The sequence below is a fragment of the Achroia grisella genome, unplaced genomic scaffold (genome assembly GCF_030625045.1).
Source record: "Achroia grisella isolate CSIRO2021 unplaced genomic scaffold, CSIRO_AGI_Agris_v1 utg558, whole genome shotgun sequence".
NCBI lineage: Eukaryota > Metazoa > Arthropoda > Insecta > Lepidoptera > Pyralidae > Achroia > Achroia grisella.
The window spans coordinates 1,860,441-1,878,347 of record NW_026712938.1 but is presented as its reverse complement, the minus strand read 5'-3'; the positions used below and the strand labels follow the sequence as shown (position 1 = coordinate 1,878,347).

The 17,907-nt window shown below is 31.9% G+C and overlaps 1 protein-coding gene across 5 annotated transcripts in view; it reads right to left on the bottom strand.

Annotated features, from left to right (window-relative positions):
* The window catches only part of LOC131848522 (receptor-type guanylate cyclase Gyc76C-like), a 28,586-nt gene that overhangs the window by 9,808 nt on the left and 871 nt on the right, over window positions 1-17,907 (bottom strand). For all 5 annotated transcript variants that reach the window (XM_059198418.1, XM_059198419.1, XM_059198420.1 and 2 more), the window contains 8 exons: window positions 5,733-5,934; window positions 4,370-4,567; window positions 4,008-4,073; window positions 3,333-3,573; window positions 2,596-2,742; window positions 2,105-2,304; window positions 1,342-1,519; window positions 540-700 (listed from right to left, as the gene is read on the bottom strand). In XM_059198418.1, coding sequence (XP_059054401.1) covers window positions 540-700; window positions 1,342-1,519; window positions 2,105-2,304; window positions 2,596-2,742; window positions 3,333-3,573; window positions 4,008-4,073; window positions 4,370-4,567; window positions 5,733-5,906 — 1,365 coding nt within the window. In that variant the 5' untranslated portion in view covers window positions 5,907-5,934. The remainder of the gene's footprint in view (window positions 1-539; window positions 701-1,341; window positions 1,520-2,104; window positions 2,305-2,595; window positions 2,743-3,332; window positions 3,574-4,007; window positions 4,074-4,369; window positions 4,568-5,732; window positions 5,935-17,907) is intronic.

The window sequence follows — 17,907 nt, the reverse complement described above, 5'->3', positions numbered from 1 at the left end:
ATAAAAATATATTGTTCTATTCTATTATTTGTTTTACTAAGATTAACCAATGCATATTAGAAATGACAGATAGTTATAGAAAAAATAGGATAAACTATTACTACTTAATAGTCCAACATTTTAATAAATACTTAATACCAACAAAAATAATAAACTAGAACATGGAAAACTATTCTACCAGTGAATATTCTGTGAATTTAATGCACATATAAACTACTAGCTGTCCCGGCAAACGTTGTTTTGCCTTAAAATAAAATAAAAAAATTTAGGTGTGGACTACCCCTAACATATAGGGGGATAAAAATAGATGTTGGCCGATTCTCAGACCTACTCAATACGCTCACAAAATTTCATGAGAATCGGTCAAGCCGTTTCGGAGGAGTATGGGAACGAAAACTGTGACACGAGAATTTTATATATAAACTATAAAGACTAACTATCTGTTGTCGTCTAAGTAAAGTCGATGAAGTAATGAAACAGCTTTGCCGGCTCTATTTTGGAGAAAGAACAATGTTTATGTTTTAGTATGTAAAACTTACAGGAAACTGTCGGGAGCTCTGCTGGAAATGACCGACGGGTATCATGGTGTGCGAACAGTTCATGTCTCCGTCGCTGAAAGTAGTCGGTTTGAACGCCAACACAGAAAAATTGCCCTCAGAGTCAGCGCGCTCGTCCAGTCGTATCGACATACCTGCCACACCTATGACAAACAATTACAAGTATTTAAAACTAGCCGTGCCCCTGTTTTGACTCGCGTTAAATTTATAGCCTATGTGTTGTTACGATAAGCTACATTAATGTAAAGTTTCATTCAAATCCATTCTGTAGTTTCTGCATGAAAGAGTAACAAACATCCATCCATCTCAAACTTCCGCGTTTATAAAATTAGTAAATAAGATAAATTTATATTTAATTAAAACATACATTATTATGGTATATTGTTACAAAAACAAGGGATTCTTTGTTCATTGTAATATGGATGGTATTTTATATGCGAACATACATGCATATTACATTATATGGTGTTGGTGGGGTTACCACAAACGCCACTTAAAAAAGACCATTAGAATTAGTTAAATCCATGGTGTAAAACATATATTTATTCAATTTTTTTTTATATATTTTATACTATAATAATAATAATATAGTAACTCTTTGTTGCACAGAAAAAATATTTAAAAAAAAGAACTTTATATAAATGTGGTAAACAAAACTCGTCCTTATCCCTTAAAGTAATCTCTTACACACTATAGTATAATATAATGTAATATTAGTATATAATACAGTAGTAATTCTACTTTCATACAAAAAGATTCTAAATGCGAAATCTTTGTAACTTACTTTTAAATGGAGTGCTCTCAATCATTTTAGCGACTATACGAGATCCATTTGTGGCGATGCTCAATAACTTAGTGTATGTCAGCTCATCTTTCTTAGTGTCCTCTCTTATTAATTTATCTAGAGCCGTCGCATATAGTTTTACGGAGTCATATAAATAAGCAGCATATATGGACACAAACTGTAAAAATATATAAAAAATATTACAAATTAAAAGTGAGCCTGCAAAATCAAAAATGTCTAAATCCAAGCATATTAAGTCATTCAGGAAGCTATGAAAACCGATACATTTGTCAAGATATCCAAGATAGTCCATGTTTAATTAAAATCATATTGCTAAGAAACACACTCTCTCCATATTTGATTACGAACTGAAATTAAAATCATTTTACGACTTGTATTCTACTTGAGGCTAATAAAATGAAAGACAGCTCAGGTATAATGTAATACCGTTTACTTGTTCACATAAGAAATTCTTTCTTTTCTTGTCTTTCTTCTGTAATGTATTTATTTATGTTATTCCATGATAGATCAATTAGTCTGCACTCAAGGGAAGTCAAGTATAATTTAACACGCCAAACATAAAACTGAAGTACAGTACTGCATTATAATTTTTTTACAAAATATATAAAACCAGGAATATTGTATTATACTTACAGTGTAACACAAAACCTAGACTTAATCAAACTTAAAAAAATATATGTCATAATGAGTCACCTTCCTTGTTACAAAATCATGTTGACCAGTATAAATAATAATAGAGTACCTTATTAAATTTATTCTCAAAGACAGCGGGTAATGGGAACTTGAACGGCTTCAATGTGTTGTAAAGGCGCACTTTAGCTGTGAAGTGTTCGTAACTGCCGGTGGGCTCCGACGAAACCACCACCAGCAGTGACTGTGAACGTTTGCGGAACTCGTTCGTGCTCGGACATGCCATTTTCAATGAACCGCGATCTTCAGTTTCTATAAAAAAAATATACATATACCATAAACAAAGATATACAGGAGTAATAAGAGTGAGTTAATGAACTTACAAAAAATACGGGTCATTATAAATATACATAACGCTGGATAATTCACACAACGCCATCTAATTACAAACTAAATAGAGTATGTACTATAAACACTTTATTTTGTAAACACATAGGTGGTACGTAATATACATAATAATACTTGTTAATATCTTACATTCCTAATTTGACGTGTAGGTAGTATAATAATGTTATATGATAATGCAATTGCAAAAATACTCACTAATTAAATATTTCAGTGAATCCTTGGGGGAATAAGTCATCATATCGACGAATATGACCATGTACTTTCCATTCACAAACAGTTGCAATGACTCCATAGCCGTCATCATGTCAATAAGACCAGATGTGGATCCCAAAAACACATAAACTAAAAGAAAAATACTGCAATTAAGCACATATATCTTTGTTTAGTTACAAAATCTATGTATTTTTTAACAACGTACGAGCCACAACACAAAGCTGAGTCGAAAAAAAATACGAATATACGAAATAAATAAAATGCTAAAAAGAGCATGGACCTTAAGTCTATGGACAACAAGACTTACTACAACTTACTACTTTTAAAAAACGTAGTAAGTTGTAGTAGGCGAAATACCATACAAGTTGACGGCCAACTTGATGAAAAGTGGCAACCGTCGCCGTCGTCGTATATACATAAACAATACTAATATTAGGTCCTATGGTGCCAGTAATATATGCGTTGCCTATATACCTTGTTTTTTTTTTACTGTAAACCATAGCACAACTTGCTACAATAGCTGTTTAACAACGGAATAAGACAAACAGGTGCCCACGAAGAAGTCTATAAGATATACTCAATTGTTGATTCTCTATCAATAAATAAATAAATAAATATATATTTCTATAAATATGTACCTACTTTATAGAAATTAGATTTGTATACTAATATTAACATCTAACACTCTACTTTCAAATAAATTTGAGAATTAAACTCACTTCTAGTCCTATTTTTGGTATCTTGTATAAACTGATACCAGAAACCGGGCGCGCAGCACGTGAGCTTCTCCTCGCAGCACTTGAAGCCATCAATGACTGGCCGCTGGTGATTCACGGTCATATTATTCCTCTTCGCATGGTTCTCCAGAGTGAGTGCCACCGTCACCCATGGCTCTTCATATAATATAGAGAATTTGTTCCATCGATGATAGCGCAGAAGTGATATTACTGATTTTGTAGCCTGTAAATATTATGCGTATTATTTAAACACTAGAGGCCCACTTCGATTTCGCACCGGAGTGCAGTATACAAGAAGAAGGTCGTATAGCAACATACAAGTATTATAGATATAAACTTTCCGGAAGAAAGTCTTGATATGTTAGTGAAACCCGTAACCATCATTCAAAAGAATTAAACGAAGCAACGGACAGACCGACGGATACAGTAATAATAATAAAAGTGACTTTCTTAGATACCGATGATAAATAGACATAAACCTTTTGATTGATATATCTCTGGAAAATTATAAGTTTTACCAATAGATATGAAACAGCATATTGCAGAAATACATTTGTAATAATAAACTACATTGTAATAATAAATACACAAGAGAAAAGTGTACGGGTATATTGTTTCTTAAAATAATATTATTAAATAGATCAGCAATATTGTTACCTGCGTATCCGGAGGTTCCAGTCTAGCAAATGTTGATAGAGTAGAAATTTGGTAGTCCGAACATTTCTGAAAATATAAATATATAATATTTATTATATTATACTTTAAACGTCTAAACTGTGAAAAATTACTTTTAACCTTTCATAAAAAGTTAGTGAAATCGATACTATATAAAGTAGAAGTTAATACCATACATAATTAAAGCAGAATTACAATAAACAATAAGCTATTTCAGTTTTCTTTCTGACAGAAAAAGATCCACTCAAAAAATGTATTATTAACAAGAGTAGGGTCACTATAACTTACGTAAATGATATAGACTTAGAGTAAGGTACAATAAATTTAGTATAACAATAACTCACATAGGAGATCATCGGTAGGTTCCTAGACTGAGCAATTATAGCCTCAGTGTTGCAGCGTCCTTCGGGCCCGAAGAAGGCGACCACGCCCGAACAGCTCATGTCGGTGAGCAAGCGGGTAGCTGTGATTGTGTCGAACTTTGTGTCGTTCCATTGTAGCATAAGTTGCACATCTGGAAGTATGTCTGTACTGTTGTTGATCTGAAAGCATACAAATAAATAATTTAACAAATGGCAGTTTATTATAAGTCTTGTAACATAGTTTAGCATAAAGAGCCTAATCAGGTCAGATCATGGAACACTGTTTATAGATAATAGACGAGGCTAAAGAAAATACGCAAGAACAATTACAAAATTGATTGACATTAAAAAACAATTTTCTTGAATGAAAAAGCAATGCTCACACCTAAAAAAATTTTTTCAAAATTATATTATTAGCTGTACAATTTCATTAATACTTAACAGTGTATGCACTGTTATAGTAAAAACATGTAAAAAGTTTAATATTTCTTCTAATTTAACACTATGACCTCTATTTTTACTTAATTTCGTATATACATGTCGAGATTTTCTTATAAGTATGCCCAGAACTGTGTTAAATTGTAAACACAGACAATAAGCACGAAAGCGACCAAAATTTCCACAAACACGTTGGTCACACAAACCCAGTTTCTTATTCACACAAAACGTTAGGTGAAAAAACATAAATATTAGTTCCTCACATATTTTTCATTAAAAATACTCTTTATCAAGATGGTCTAACTTGAAAGTAAATTTTATAAACATGCAATTTGCAAAGATATAAGATACTTTGTATTAAGTTGTCTATATGGGTATCCCAATCTCAGATATTTCAGCTAGACAAAGCAGTATAAGTTGTGTTGTAGTTTAAAAGATATGGCAATGAAATTACATGATACGCAAGTATGACAACTTAGTCCTCAAGAATGGCAACGCATGAAGGGTACGACGGGCGACGTAATGCCATTTTCCATCTGGTTGTCCGTCAACTTGCTTACCATTCCACTTGAAACAAAAAAAAATAAGTGCGTTACTATTTTTGAATTTTGTAGCAATCGAATAAATTATCCATGTGGATAAACAGATAAGATCGCACATCTATGCCACTAAGGCTTCGTTTTAATTCGTGCCAGACTTCGATGGAACAGCGAATTATTTGGAGAGAGCACTCGTCCTGTCGAGTGATAATGAACTATCGCTGTCTCTATCGTTCGGTAGCTTACAACATGAATCGCAATATAAAAGTTATATTCTTAGTTGTACACCAATACCCTTTTTCCTGGCCATATGAAAGACCGTAGTGTATATTTCTTTACTTTTAATCAAGGTACTTATCAACACCAACCTCCTCGAGAGCCATAGACAGTGCTCCGGAAATAGCGAGGCCCTGCCTGTCCCGCAGTTCGCCTTTTATCGAGGGCAGGTATCCGATGGTGATGTTAAACTTCTTGGTGGCATGCGAAGGCCCGGCCAGTAGGCCCAGCGCCACGAGTATGAGCACCCGGGCGCCGCCCCACATGCCGCCGCCTTCACCGTAGCACCCTCACCTAATGGCCAAAACAATTACTATATTAAAAATAACAACCAGTACCTCCTCAATTCTAATCAATCGTATCTTATCATTTCTGATCACAAAACAATACATAACATAATTAAAAAAAATATACTATTTAGAATTTTCAACAATCGATCGAAATCCGTTGTGTAGTTTTAAAGATTTAAGCATACATAGGGACCGACAGACAGCCACAGCGACTTTGTTTTATACTATGCAATGATGATGTATTTGTTAACCAAAAGATTTACTTACACTTCATATTTCGTTTTAAGTATATATTATTACAACCTAGAGATGTTAATATAATAAGACATATCTATCAATAATATGTACTTTTTCTACAAGGTCGACTAGCTTATAGCAAGCTAAAATAAAGTGAAAATATAAGAACAATTCTTAAAACTTCCTAAATTGATCACAGCACCGCGTGGTTTGTATGAAAGCTTGTATAACTATTCTGATATTTGATTTCTACTTCTTGGGTAGTGTAATACAGCTCAGTTTCAGAAAAAAACCTGACCCATACACAAATACAAAAAATATAAAGGTACAAATATCAGGTTAATTCCGTAGTTTAAATGCTTTCCTTCCAGTTTATTGGTTACTTTACTTTAACTGTGTACTTTATATTCAACACTTGTCGCAAAATTACCCAACGAGAACACGTGGAAATACGTTCACGTCATTGGCATATTATGGTTTAATTTCAATACTGACGACTGACGTCATGCCTATCTTGTCTCCTTGACTATAATATGTTATATAATACGTTATAATATGTATACGTCACCTTGTGTAATTGCAATAGCAAACTTAAGAGCAAGCTGGGGAGGAAATGCCGCTGGTGGTTGTATTACTCTTGCAAAAATTAAATATCTCTTTTGGAAAGTATACACTATAACCTGAGGACATGAAGAATATCATTCAATTCTTATCCCTGACGGATCTAGGTAGCGAACTAGCGAATACACGAGCCCGAAGACAATAGCCCAAACCCCTCAAAATATCATACTTCTGTACACTATACTTTTTTGTCATATCTATCCCCTGATAGTAGATATACTCTAAAAATCAAGTCGCCTTAAAAATTACCCAATGAGAAAAAATGCGACGTCATTGGCATATTATGATTTTAAAACAATATTCTGACGATCAATCTTGTCTCCCTGACTATAATATATTACACCTCTAATTCTATAATACCACAACTCTTACTTTTAAACTTATTTAGCTGTGACTATATCATACCTATTCATCGGCTATTTATTAGGTACGTGCTATTATAATAAGTAAATACAAAGGTGTGATTTGTGGCTCGGATATTCTCGTATACATACTAGAATCATATCAATGCATTGTTAGGTAACATTTTATTCATAGTGCCTTTATATCAAGTGGCTTATGATAAATATGTGGAAAATTCTATTGTTTATGCATTTGCGTTTCATTTGGCTTAATTATAGTAAACTGGCTATTACCTGTTTTATTTTTTGTTTGTTTTTTTTTACACACACAAAAGATAGCCTATCTCCACTTTCGTGATGCAAACTATGTTTAAATCAAATTTCATTAGAATTTGTTCAGCCGCTAGTTGTGAAAAGGTAACAAATAGATAGACCAACTTTCGAGTGTGAGTAACTTAGGATCGTAGGATAATTCCAAAATTCTATACAGTTAAGTAACAAAGATTTAATATAATTATATTCATTGTTATTGGGACACTCTTAGTGTCTGTTCAGAAAAAGTGGAACGAATGAATAAATGAAAACAAATGATTCAAGTAAACATAAATTGTAAATTAGTTTTATAAATTAGCAATGTACAAATTATCCGTCGTTATATTTATATTCCTACTCGTAAATAACACATAGTATAAAAACCTAGCAAGACTCATATATTTTATAGCTTTATTATTACTTATCTAGGTGCTCACGTAGATCGTGAGCAAATGTTATAGTAATTATAAATATAATGGCCTATATATGCATTTCCGACATTACCAATTCTATACTTAGATAAGAATCGTGAGAAATCCTATAGATTTTTCAGTACAAGTCATTGTCCTATTGCGATAAGAGGATAATCGGTTGATAACAACAATTGTTGATAGTGTATACATTGACGACGGTATGCCGTTGCAAGATCATCTCATTCACTTAGGTACTCATCTATTTTTAAGATCGACCCAATTGAGGGTGGAAAGGCGGCCGGTGAGTAAGAGAAGGGACAACACGCGAACTACACAAGCCTGTATTGTAACAGGCCTGCGCAGTTTGCGAACAAATTATAGTATGTTTTTTTATCACAAAGATAAATTTGACATTACCTATGTTGCCAGCTTTTTGCCATTTTTATTGTTATGACACTATCGCAAATTAACATGTATTACTTTTATAGATATTAGATTTTATAGGTAATTCAGAAATAACTTGTGTGTGTTTATTTAATACTCTTTGACAGAAAATTAATTATGTATAGGTTTTAATAAAGATAGGATTGATGTATCAAAATAGTTTTTTTAACGACATATATTTCCCTAAAACACAGCCTGAATGCCTTTTTTATAAAACAAAAAATGACCCTTGTATAGTGTTATATTTCAAAAAACATAAATCTATTTAAAATATTTAGCTGTTGGAAAGAATAAAATAGATAGTTTGTATTTTACTACCGTAAAAATTACAATATGTATGGAAACCACATGAAATATATTTTACTGTTGTTTAATTCAAAGACAATAATGGAATCACTAGTGTAAGTAAATATGTTGTGTAAACTTCGTATAAAAATTTAAAACTAATCGTCTAATATAAAATATTACGATTCAACAAATCGATTTTGACATTTACACTTTAAATTGAGTCTCCTAGATTAAAAAACAGATTATCGTAGACCGGTCACAAAACGAACTTTGTAAAAGAAGTTCGAAGAAATAAAAACATTTAGGAACAAGAACAAGGCTTAAAGGTTGGCCAGCATATTGCCTTTCTATGACTCCAGTCGTTCAATTGGGAGAACTGAACGACGAAAAGACGAGCTAGTTCGCAATAGAACTGCGAACTAAATTGAGCGTTCCGAATGGCGAACTGTGTATGCACACAAACCTATATGCAAGACTATATTGATAACTATATGTATACGTGTAGTATACATCTAGTCCTTTTGGATGTAGTGTATACTTTATATTTGGATTTTTAGCTCCTTATTGAAAATAACAATTTTTCGACAAATTAAAATTTGGTTGGTTAATTTGTTGTGCTTTTAAATAAAAATAAATAATCGTATAGTCACTTCGAAAATTCTACATCTAGAACACTAGGGATGAATACAAGTAATAAAGTGACATCATATTGAAAGTGAATCCCATAAAACTGGTACTTAAGTTGTCAGATGGAGACTAAGAAAGCAGTTTTTAAGAATTATTAACAATTACAAACAGGACTATCTTTAGGGAAGTGAAATAAGAGGAGAATGTTTACAAAGTAATACATTTTCTTCACAGGACAGTCGGAAGTCTTTCAGCATTGGACAACAGGGTGAATTAAGTTGATGGTCATAATAATAGCTCATTATTCTATAGTCAATACTATAGTAATTTAAAGGAACTGCTAAATTATTCAGTTTAAAGTTTATATTCATATTATTAACCCATACCAAGCTCGAACTGATCAGTTTAGTGAAAAGAGGTAACGTCGGCAATGGTAAATTTGTCTCAATGAAGATTGGTTGAAATTTTTCTTTAAAGTCATCTAAACTCCATATATGAAAAATACTATATAATATTTCTTATACCTATATTATTATGTGTACTCAACTTAGGTATTGTGTACACAACGTTTACATTGTAATTTTATTAAACCGATTAGGTAACATTTGCTAAACTGTGCTTATTTATAGCCTACAAACTAAAAAATAATCTAAGATTATAGAAAACCGATAAAAATAATATATGTACATTGCTTGTATATGTATGGAATGAAAAGTACTAACATTTCCTATCTAGCAAAGTAGCACCAACTGGTTGTGTCGGCTTGAATGTTTACTAGTTATATAGAATATATTGAAGATTATAATAATATTACAGTTCCAGAAACGTACAGACAAGCACATATAACATAATTAGCAATAAAATAGTGAAAAATAAACACCAACATTCGGTTAGGATATTGCTCCTGTTAAAATTCAAGTAAAAAGAATACACAAAGCAGCTATATATGTCTATTATTCTTATGATTATAACTCACTGATGTACCACTTCTTGTTTAGATTCATGTACATACTGTCTATCAACTTATGAATAAAAATTGTAATATAACTTTGGTACTACTGAATATAAATAGCATACGAGTTCACGGCGCTAAATAGTTATCAGGCACACGATGGCGAGACTGACCTTCTAAAATCGAAAAATCACTACAAGTAAACGCTACAGGAAATATATATATATATATATAATTGTAGAGAAATCGTCAAAAACCATGCAAATAATTATGAAGTCCGATTTAATAGTTATACATATCGCCTAAACCAAGTAAATACTAATTGCAGTGTATCGTATATTTCTTATACTTGTAAAACTATTGTTACATTATTTGAACGAAATTGTGTATGTGAGAATGCGACCAGTGAAGAGCTCACTAGTTTTATTTCATTACGTCCATCCATCTAGTTCTCGACCTTACTCTGGATCTCGATCCGAGAACGGACAGATTTTACACTTCATAACCGATGGAAGTGGGAGGTCAAATGTATTACAGACGTATTGCATTGAAGTTCGGTTTTAGCTATTTGAATGCAGAACACAAGACTTCTTTTTTATCTGTGGAGATAAAATAAATGATTTTATCTGTATAGATAGATGTATATGTATATATAAATAAAATGGAGTGTCTGTTTGTAACATTAATATAAACATTTTTCATGAAATACACATATTCAAAAAATGTTATTGTGGCGTATTCATTTTTTACAATTTTTGTCTGTCTGCCTGTTTGTGCTAATCTCTAGAATGGCTGGACCGATTTTGACGGGACTTTTTTTGGCAGGTAGCTGATATATAAGGAGTAACTTAGGCTACTTTCGCTTTTTAGGAAACTTCGCGGGAACAGCTAGTAGTAGATAAAATCGGACAAGTAGGAGATGTAAGCAAAGTGATCTAAAGAGATATATGTACATAATATCAGACAACAATGCAGACTGTTTATTTAACGTTCTATCAGACAATTGTTTTATGTTGAAATTGTAGTACGTAAACTGATTTAGATTAATAGTATTTTTAATAAAATCTTAAACAAACTACAACGTTTATTTCATTAATAACTTATTCAAATATCTATAAGTTATTCTTCATAGCAATGTTGAACATTCTAGGAAGATCACATTTACTCATGAAGAAATATATATTATATATTGTCCCTACATATAGTGATATAAATTGCAGACCTAACCAACTCAACAAAGACAACTCTCTATAATAAACTACATAGATATGTATAGTATTATATGTCTAGTCCTAACGACAAAGGTAAAAGACGAAGGCGACAATGAGCGTATCTATTTCTGTTACTCAAATAAAGGGAAGTCTTCCTGCAGTGCGCTTTCCGCCCTCAAATGTAAGAATTGCTTCCATGCTGTCAACTAAGTAATTGGCTAGCAGCCGGCGACCGATTACACTAATTGACATACCGCTGTTTTGACAACACGCTCTGCACCAGTTATATATATATATTTATGTATGTACATGTGTGCATCTGTTCATTGTACTTTATAATGCGAATGCCCGAAATTTATAAATTATACCGAATGACTTCTTGCTATAAAAAATTAGGTTGATGGTAATGCTACACAAGCAAATTAAAGACAAAATGGGAGTCGCGTCATATTATCATTTAAAGAGCATGACGAAAGATCGCGGAAAGTGACAAGAGCTCCACCGACAAGAGCGTAGCTCTTCAATTATGAATGAAGTACTATACATAGTACAACTAGAATTATAATTTAATCACCAATCGTGTGACAATAACAATGATAGCAATGGCGGCCTATGTGGTTTAGCTGTTCAGCGCACCGTCTAACTTCAGATGGTCTCGGGTTCGATTACCATACAAAACATTTGTATTCATGTGTGTTAATCTTTATATTAGTTTGGGCGTATACTATGTCTTTTATATATAAATTTACAATAATAAATAAATATTACTTGTTTCATATCCATAGTACAATCTCTTCTTAGGTTGGTACTAGATGGGGCTGTATGAATAGGTATGTGTTTTAAAAAATATACTGATAAAAATAAAGATTTTTTCTGAAATTATATTAATAAATCCAGCTCTAAAGACATACAGCAAATTATCATATTTTTTGTTATTGTTATAACCTAAAATAATAGCTAATTTTAAAATCGTTTAAATAATGAATTAAAATCGCAAATAAATATAGTAAAAAAAGTTTCAATATTTTATTACCAATTAGATCGTCTTGTTCTTATGCCATATTTTTTTCCGCAAAGTAAAGTCATCCGGTATAATAAAATAAGTTCTTTTACGATTTCGTATTAAAACAAACATTTGTGCAAGTTCATTCCAATCAGTTAACGATAAAAAAAAAATATTAATTACCATCCGCAGCACTAATCTTCATCCCAGCTAGATTAGGACATATTTAATCTATAAGATAGTTTATATCCATGGGTAATTATGTACTAGGTACCTACTCGTAGGTACCTACTAATTCGCGGGCTCAACTAGTTTATACATGGAAATATGCTATTTTTATATTATAATACACTTATTAATCGCGTTCGGGGGCGGGCTAAGTGGCTATATATACATATATAGATAAGAGTAATTGTTATATAACTAAAATTAATAAAAACATATTGATTCATATAAATAGTGGCGTTCGCGACTTCCTGGGCGTGTATATTTGTGGGTGGCGTATTGAAAATATTTAAACTATTTCTTAATCTGATTGAGTGCTAAATTAGACCAGTTTAGCACACCACTGGTTTCCCTCGAGAAGGCTGAACATATTCTGAGAAAAATTCTTCATCATCCTTATTCTTCGAACCGTTTTTATGTGAAAGAGTAACACACACCAACAGACAAACTTGTCACAATTCTATGATTTAATTATATGATTATTCATGGCAGTACGACAGCTTATTTTACTTTATTATAAATTCAGTCTCAATAAAAAGGGTATCACTTATAGAAATTAGAATAACTTGCCGATATTTTATTAAATGAATATAGAATTGTGTCTGCCTGCCTGCACTAACGGTATGTAGGTACAATTGGCTTAAAATAGTGGTCAATAGGATAAGCATGAAATCAGATCAGTTAGCCCATCGTGGCGTATTGTCCAGGACTTAACCACGACTAGGGAGGGGAATTTGTAATACATTAATATCAATAGGATCACCCGGGGCGAAGGGATTTTTAATAACGTGAACTAATTACTCCATCGCTAGTAATATACCAAGTCAGGTTTTTTAGAGCCAAGATTTTGTAGAGCGAGCGGAGAGTTACATACTCATCCCCAAAGTATAATAATATTATAAAATGCCTATTAATTTTGTTTTTACTTTGCTCTCTCGGAAATACAAGTATTACAAAACCACAGTAGAAGAATTTTATCAGTTTTAGACCGTTTATAACATTTTAACTGACGATAGTTACTAAAAATACGCAAATATAATATGTACATCTATACATTAATAAAAATGTAATTTGCCACTGTCTGTACATGGTAGATATAAGAAAACTATTGTTGGAGGACCTTATCAACGCAATAGACCGCAAAACAATGATTGTTAGAATTTTTGTCCGTTTGTCGTAAGAGTTCATTTGTTTCATTCCAATTGGTTAACAAACATAAGTTATACAGGTAAGGGTAATTCAGCTAGTATATTACTTATATTACAATAAGCCGATGTTCAGAGTTGATGGGTGTCGTCGCTCTACAACTCTACACATCACACATGACGAGAAGTGGCTACAACGCATGCGCCGGCGCGGCGTGATCTCGCCTTGAGATAACGTCAACGATAACGCTCTCTCAGTTTATTTTTAGAATTTAATAAAAAGGTAATATGATTATGATTACATTTCGCGCAATCACAAATATTTCCGTCAGTCACAGCGACCAAGGGAGAAAAGTTAACTAGTGCGAAACGCGGAGCAAACCTGTCAACATTTCTATTAGCTTTTGACCTAAAACATGTTATATTCATTAGCTCTATTCATATACTTAGGTTATATTTAATAATTTGATGCTGTAACATTATTTCAACAGCGATAACACTATTTTATGTACACTTATGGACACATACAAAATAGGACTTATAAATGACTACGTACAGAAACAAATAAAATATCTACTGCTGGTAAATGTATACATAAAACGTTGCGTCACACATATACAAATAAATAACTTTAAGTTGGAGTAAATAGTTGTAACCTCGTCTTTGGGCACATATTTACTAAGTTATTAATAGCAGTCTGAGTAACTACACATACAGGAAGGTCGAACAGTGGTCACATCTACAAAAAGGTAAAACATAAAACTATTCATAGATTTAATCCATTTTTCATATTCGACATTTGTCAGTATAAAACAATCTCGTATGGTTCGTAAAGATCCGGTAGTTCATGCATGACGTAAATATTTATAAGATGACACCGACTATCTATGTACCAACCTTTTTCAGTAATTAAAAATAACTAATACCTCCCAATTTTGGTTATATATAAATTGTATGTACCTAGTAGTTCTCTTATCAGTGTGTAATGCGAAAATACGAATCCTTATCTGTAAATTCAAACTATAAATAAAAGTGTATATGTGGTATTTTTGTATTTTCAGATTCTAAATCATTTTTCCATTTGTTTATTTGACGTTTAACTACAAGACAATGTTTATTATTCCTCTAGGCGCAGTTCAAACGCCAAACTTTTGAATTGATACATATTAAGGCAATAGTCTCGTGAAAATAGCTATAATAAACAAGTTTACTCATAACTACGTCTATTTATTTGCCCAATTCTACTAATAAAAGAGACCAGCATCGTGAGTACAAATCTAACCGACACAAAAATCTTTATTGGTCAGTTTACATAATTGACTTATTTCTCTAGTGATGGTAATACCGATAACAACCCAATTTAATCCATAAGACCAGTAGGCTCGCCGCTCTGCTACGTTTTGTTGGTAATGATGGTGATCTAACTGAATTTACTTTATCTTCGTGCTATCCCCTCCATCAGTTTCATTTCTTATTTATCAATTGAAGAAAAAATGATATTACTCCTTCCCTATCTCGTCAATTCTCTATTCCGAAAAAGTTAAGATTATGGACCAAAGTTTTAATTTCAAATATGCAAACTGTACTAAATATATCTCCCATTTAAATAGCTTTTACTTAAGATGATTTCCAGATGTAGATCTTATTTGACAATCAATTTTCCATAACTCTACCTTTAATATTTACATTTTGGCTTTACCAAAAGCAAAAAACACTTTTGTCTTAGTCTGTTCTTTGGATGTTTAGATATAGGTAAGTAAGCGGAATAGTTCGTGGATAATATCGATCTCCTTGGCCAATGTTTGGCCTGGCACTCCCGACCGCACCCACACAACATAATAAAAATCGACCAAACTACAACTCACACCACAGCCACAGTAAATAATATTGTACAAAAAACTTATAAGTATGTAGGTACATTATGCAAAATCAATACAAATATTACACATACGAAATTGTGTCTATTTGTAACCTATTCATGACTAAACGGACTTTAAAGAAATTTCACATGAAGATAGGCTGTCTATCTGACTATCACGAAGACCAATATCGACTATTTTTATCTCGAACACTAAGAAAAGGAGTGAAATAGTAGGTGAAAATCCGTGCAAAGAAATTCTCGGACAACAGGTTTATCAGTTATAGATTATCAACCACAGGATTGCCATAAAATACCTATTTTAATCACTAATATTGCTCACAGAATTGTACATAAATATAGAAATAAATATTTTTGTATTTTTTTGTCTACGTTAATCAATTCTTATACGTGAATCAATTTTATAACAGAAAATGAATTATAAAAATATTTAGTAAGTAATTTACATATTTTGTCGCTGCATTTGCCTTAAATATAATTTGTAAACAAATATTAACAATTTAACATTTGTCGAAATAAATTATTTTTGCTGACAACCAAAGACCATGATTTGGTCCGCACATGGGTGCGTCTATTTATTTGCTTTGAACAGGGCTTTACTTAGTACCTACGCAATATTCCTCCTCGACTACTTTGTTGCTAATCTGGGACAATATTTAAAGCAACTTATAATTAGATCACCAAAAAGCAAAAAGAATATGTACGTGATTTCAGTCTTGAAAAAAGTAATAAAGCTGATCCCTTATTCATTTCTTCAAATCACGATAATAAATGTAACTTTTCTGATTTTTAGATATGTAAGTTCATACATATCTAAAAATCATATTTATCAATAGTATTTATTGTACCTGTTCTTTGTCCCTAAATTTAAATTTTAGCTTGAAATATTCGTCAGACCAACTCTATGCGCTGTGATCATGATGTCTATAGAAAAACACTAAATAAAAGGTTGATTTAATAAATTAAAAACTTTTAGCTAATAAAATGCTTTTTAAAGAAGGGCCCTGTGATGTCATTAGTGTGTGATGTTTCCATGGATTCCACTACAGGATGAAATGAAATAAATATATAACATACATTACATAATGGATGATTTAAAATAGCTAAAAATTTTCGATTTAGATCAATCTATGGTATGGTATCTATTGTATACATGTAAATAAAATTGGAGTGTCTGTTTCAATATTGAAATAACGGTTTTATTTACTACATGTGACCATATTCATATCCATATGGAATATAAATATGGTCCATACACCAAAATAACATTTTTTATAATTTTTGTCTGTCTGTCAGAGAAATTCTTATATTTTAGAAAAATAAAGTTAAATTCCATGCGAATGAAGATGCAGGTGCAGCTAGTATGACTATAAAAGCTAAGGGTAGAATAAATTCTATTTGAGGTGGATTATTCAGGTTTCCCAAAGACTATGGTAGTTAGAAAATGTTCATGCAATGATTACAAAAAAAAATTATGTTACAGTATTCAATTCACTTTAAAACTAGAGGGTCGGGTGGTGTATAAATTGTTACATTGTCCATAATATAAAAACTATGAAAATTTTAGAAATAAGTCTCTTATAAAAATATAATCTCCTAAAACATATTTTTTCATGGATGATAATGGAAATGTGCACCCGTCTGCGCACAATGGTTTCCAGGGGGAACCTCATGGAGGTTGACCTAACATGGTTGCCATCAATGGGGAGACTAAACCCCATTACTAACAATCTCCCTCCCCCCAATCCAACCAAATATGAATGTAGGGATTTATTTTATTAATGGTAATGGAACTGTGCACCCATCTATGCAATATTATATGCTTACAAGGCTCCAATGGATGATGATAAAATAAGCAAGAGGTCATGTCAGTCAACCCTCTTTATATCCTGCCCATATATGGTTGTAACGGGGGGACGAACCTTAGTTGTTTAGTAGCACATCAGTTATAAATACTTCTCTTTAACCCTGATCTAGCATTCATTCCTCATTTTGTGGGTTGTTCAGGTCTATATATTTATTTTTGTTTATTGTTTCAATTAAATTAAAATACCTACCATTTCCATTAATTTTATGACAATATATCAAGTTCATCAATTAAGTAAAGTTATTATATACTTACATTGCATTAGTAATACAGACACAATAATATTTCAATCCAATATGTATCAGCTGTACCTATGATCAATGTTGCTTGTTATTGGTGTTTTATATTATTAAAGTGCTACTTAATAAGACATTTTAAATGAGACAAAGTTTAGTATTGACCTAACTTGATG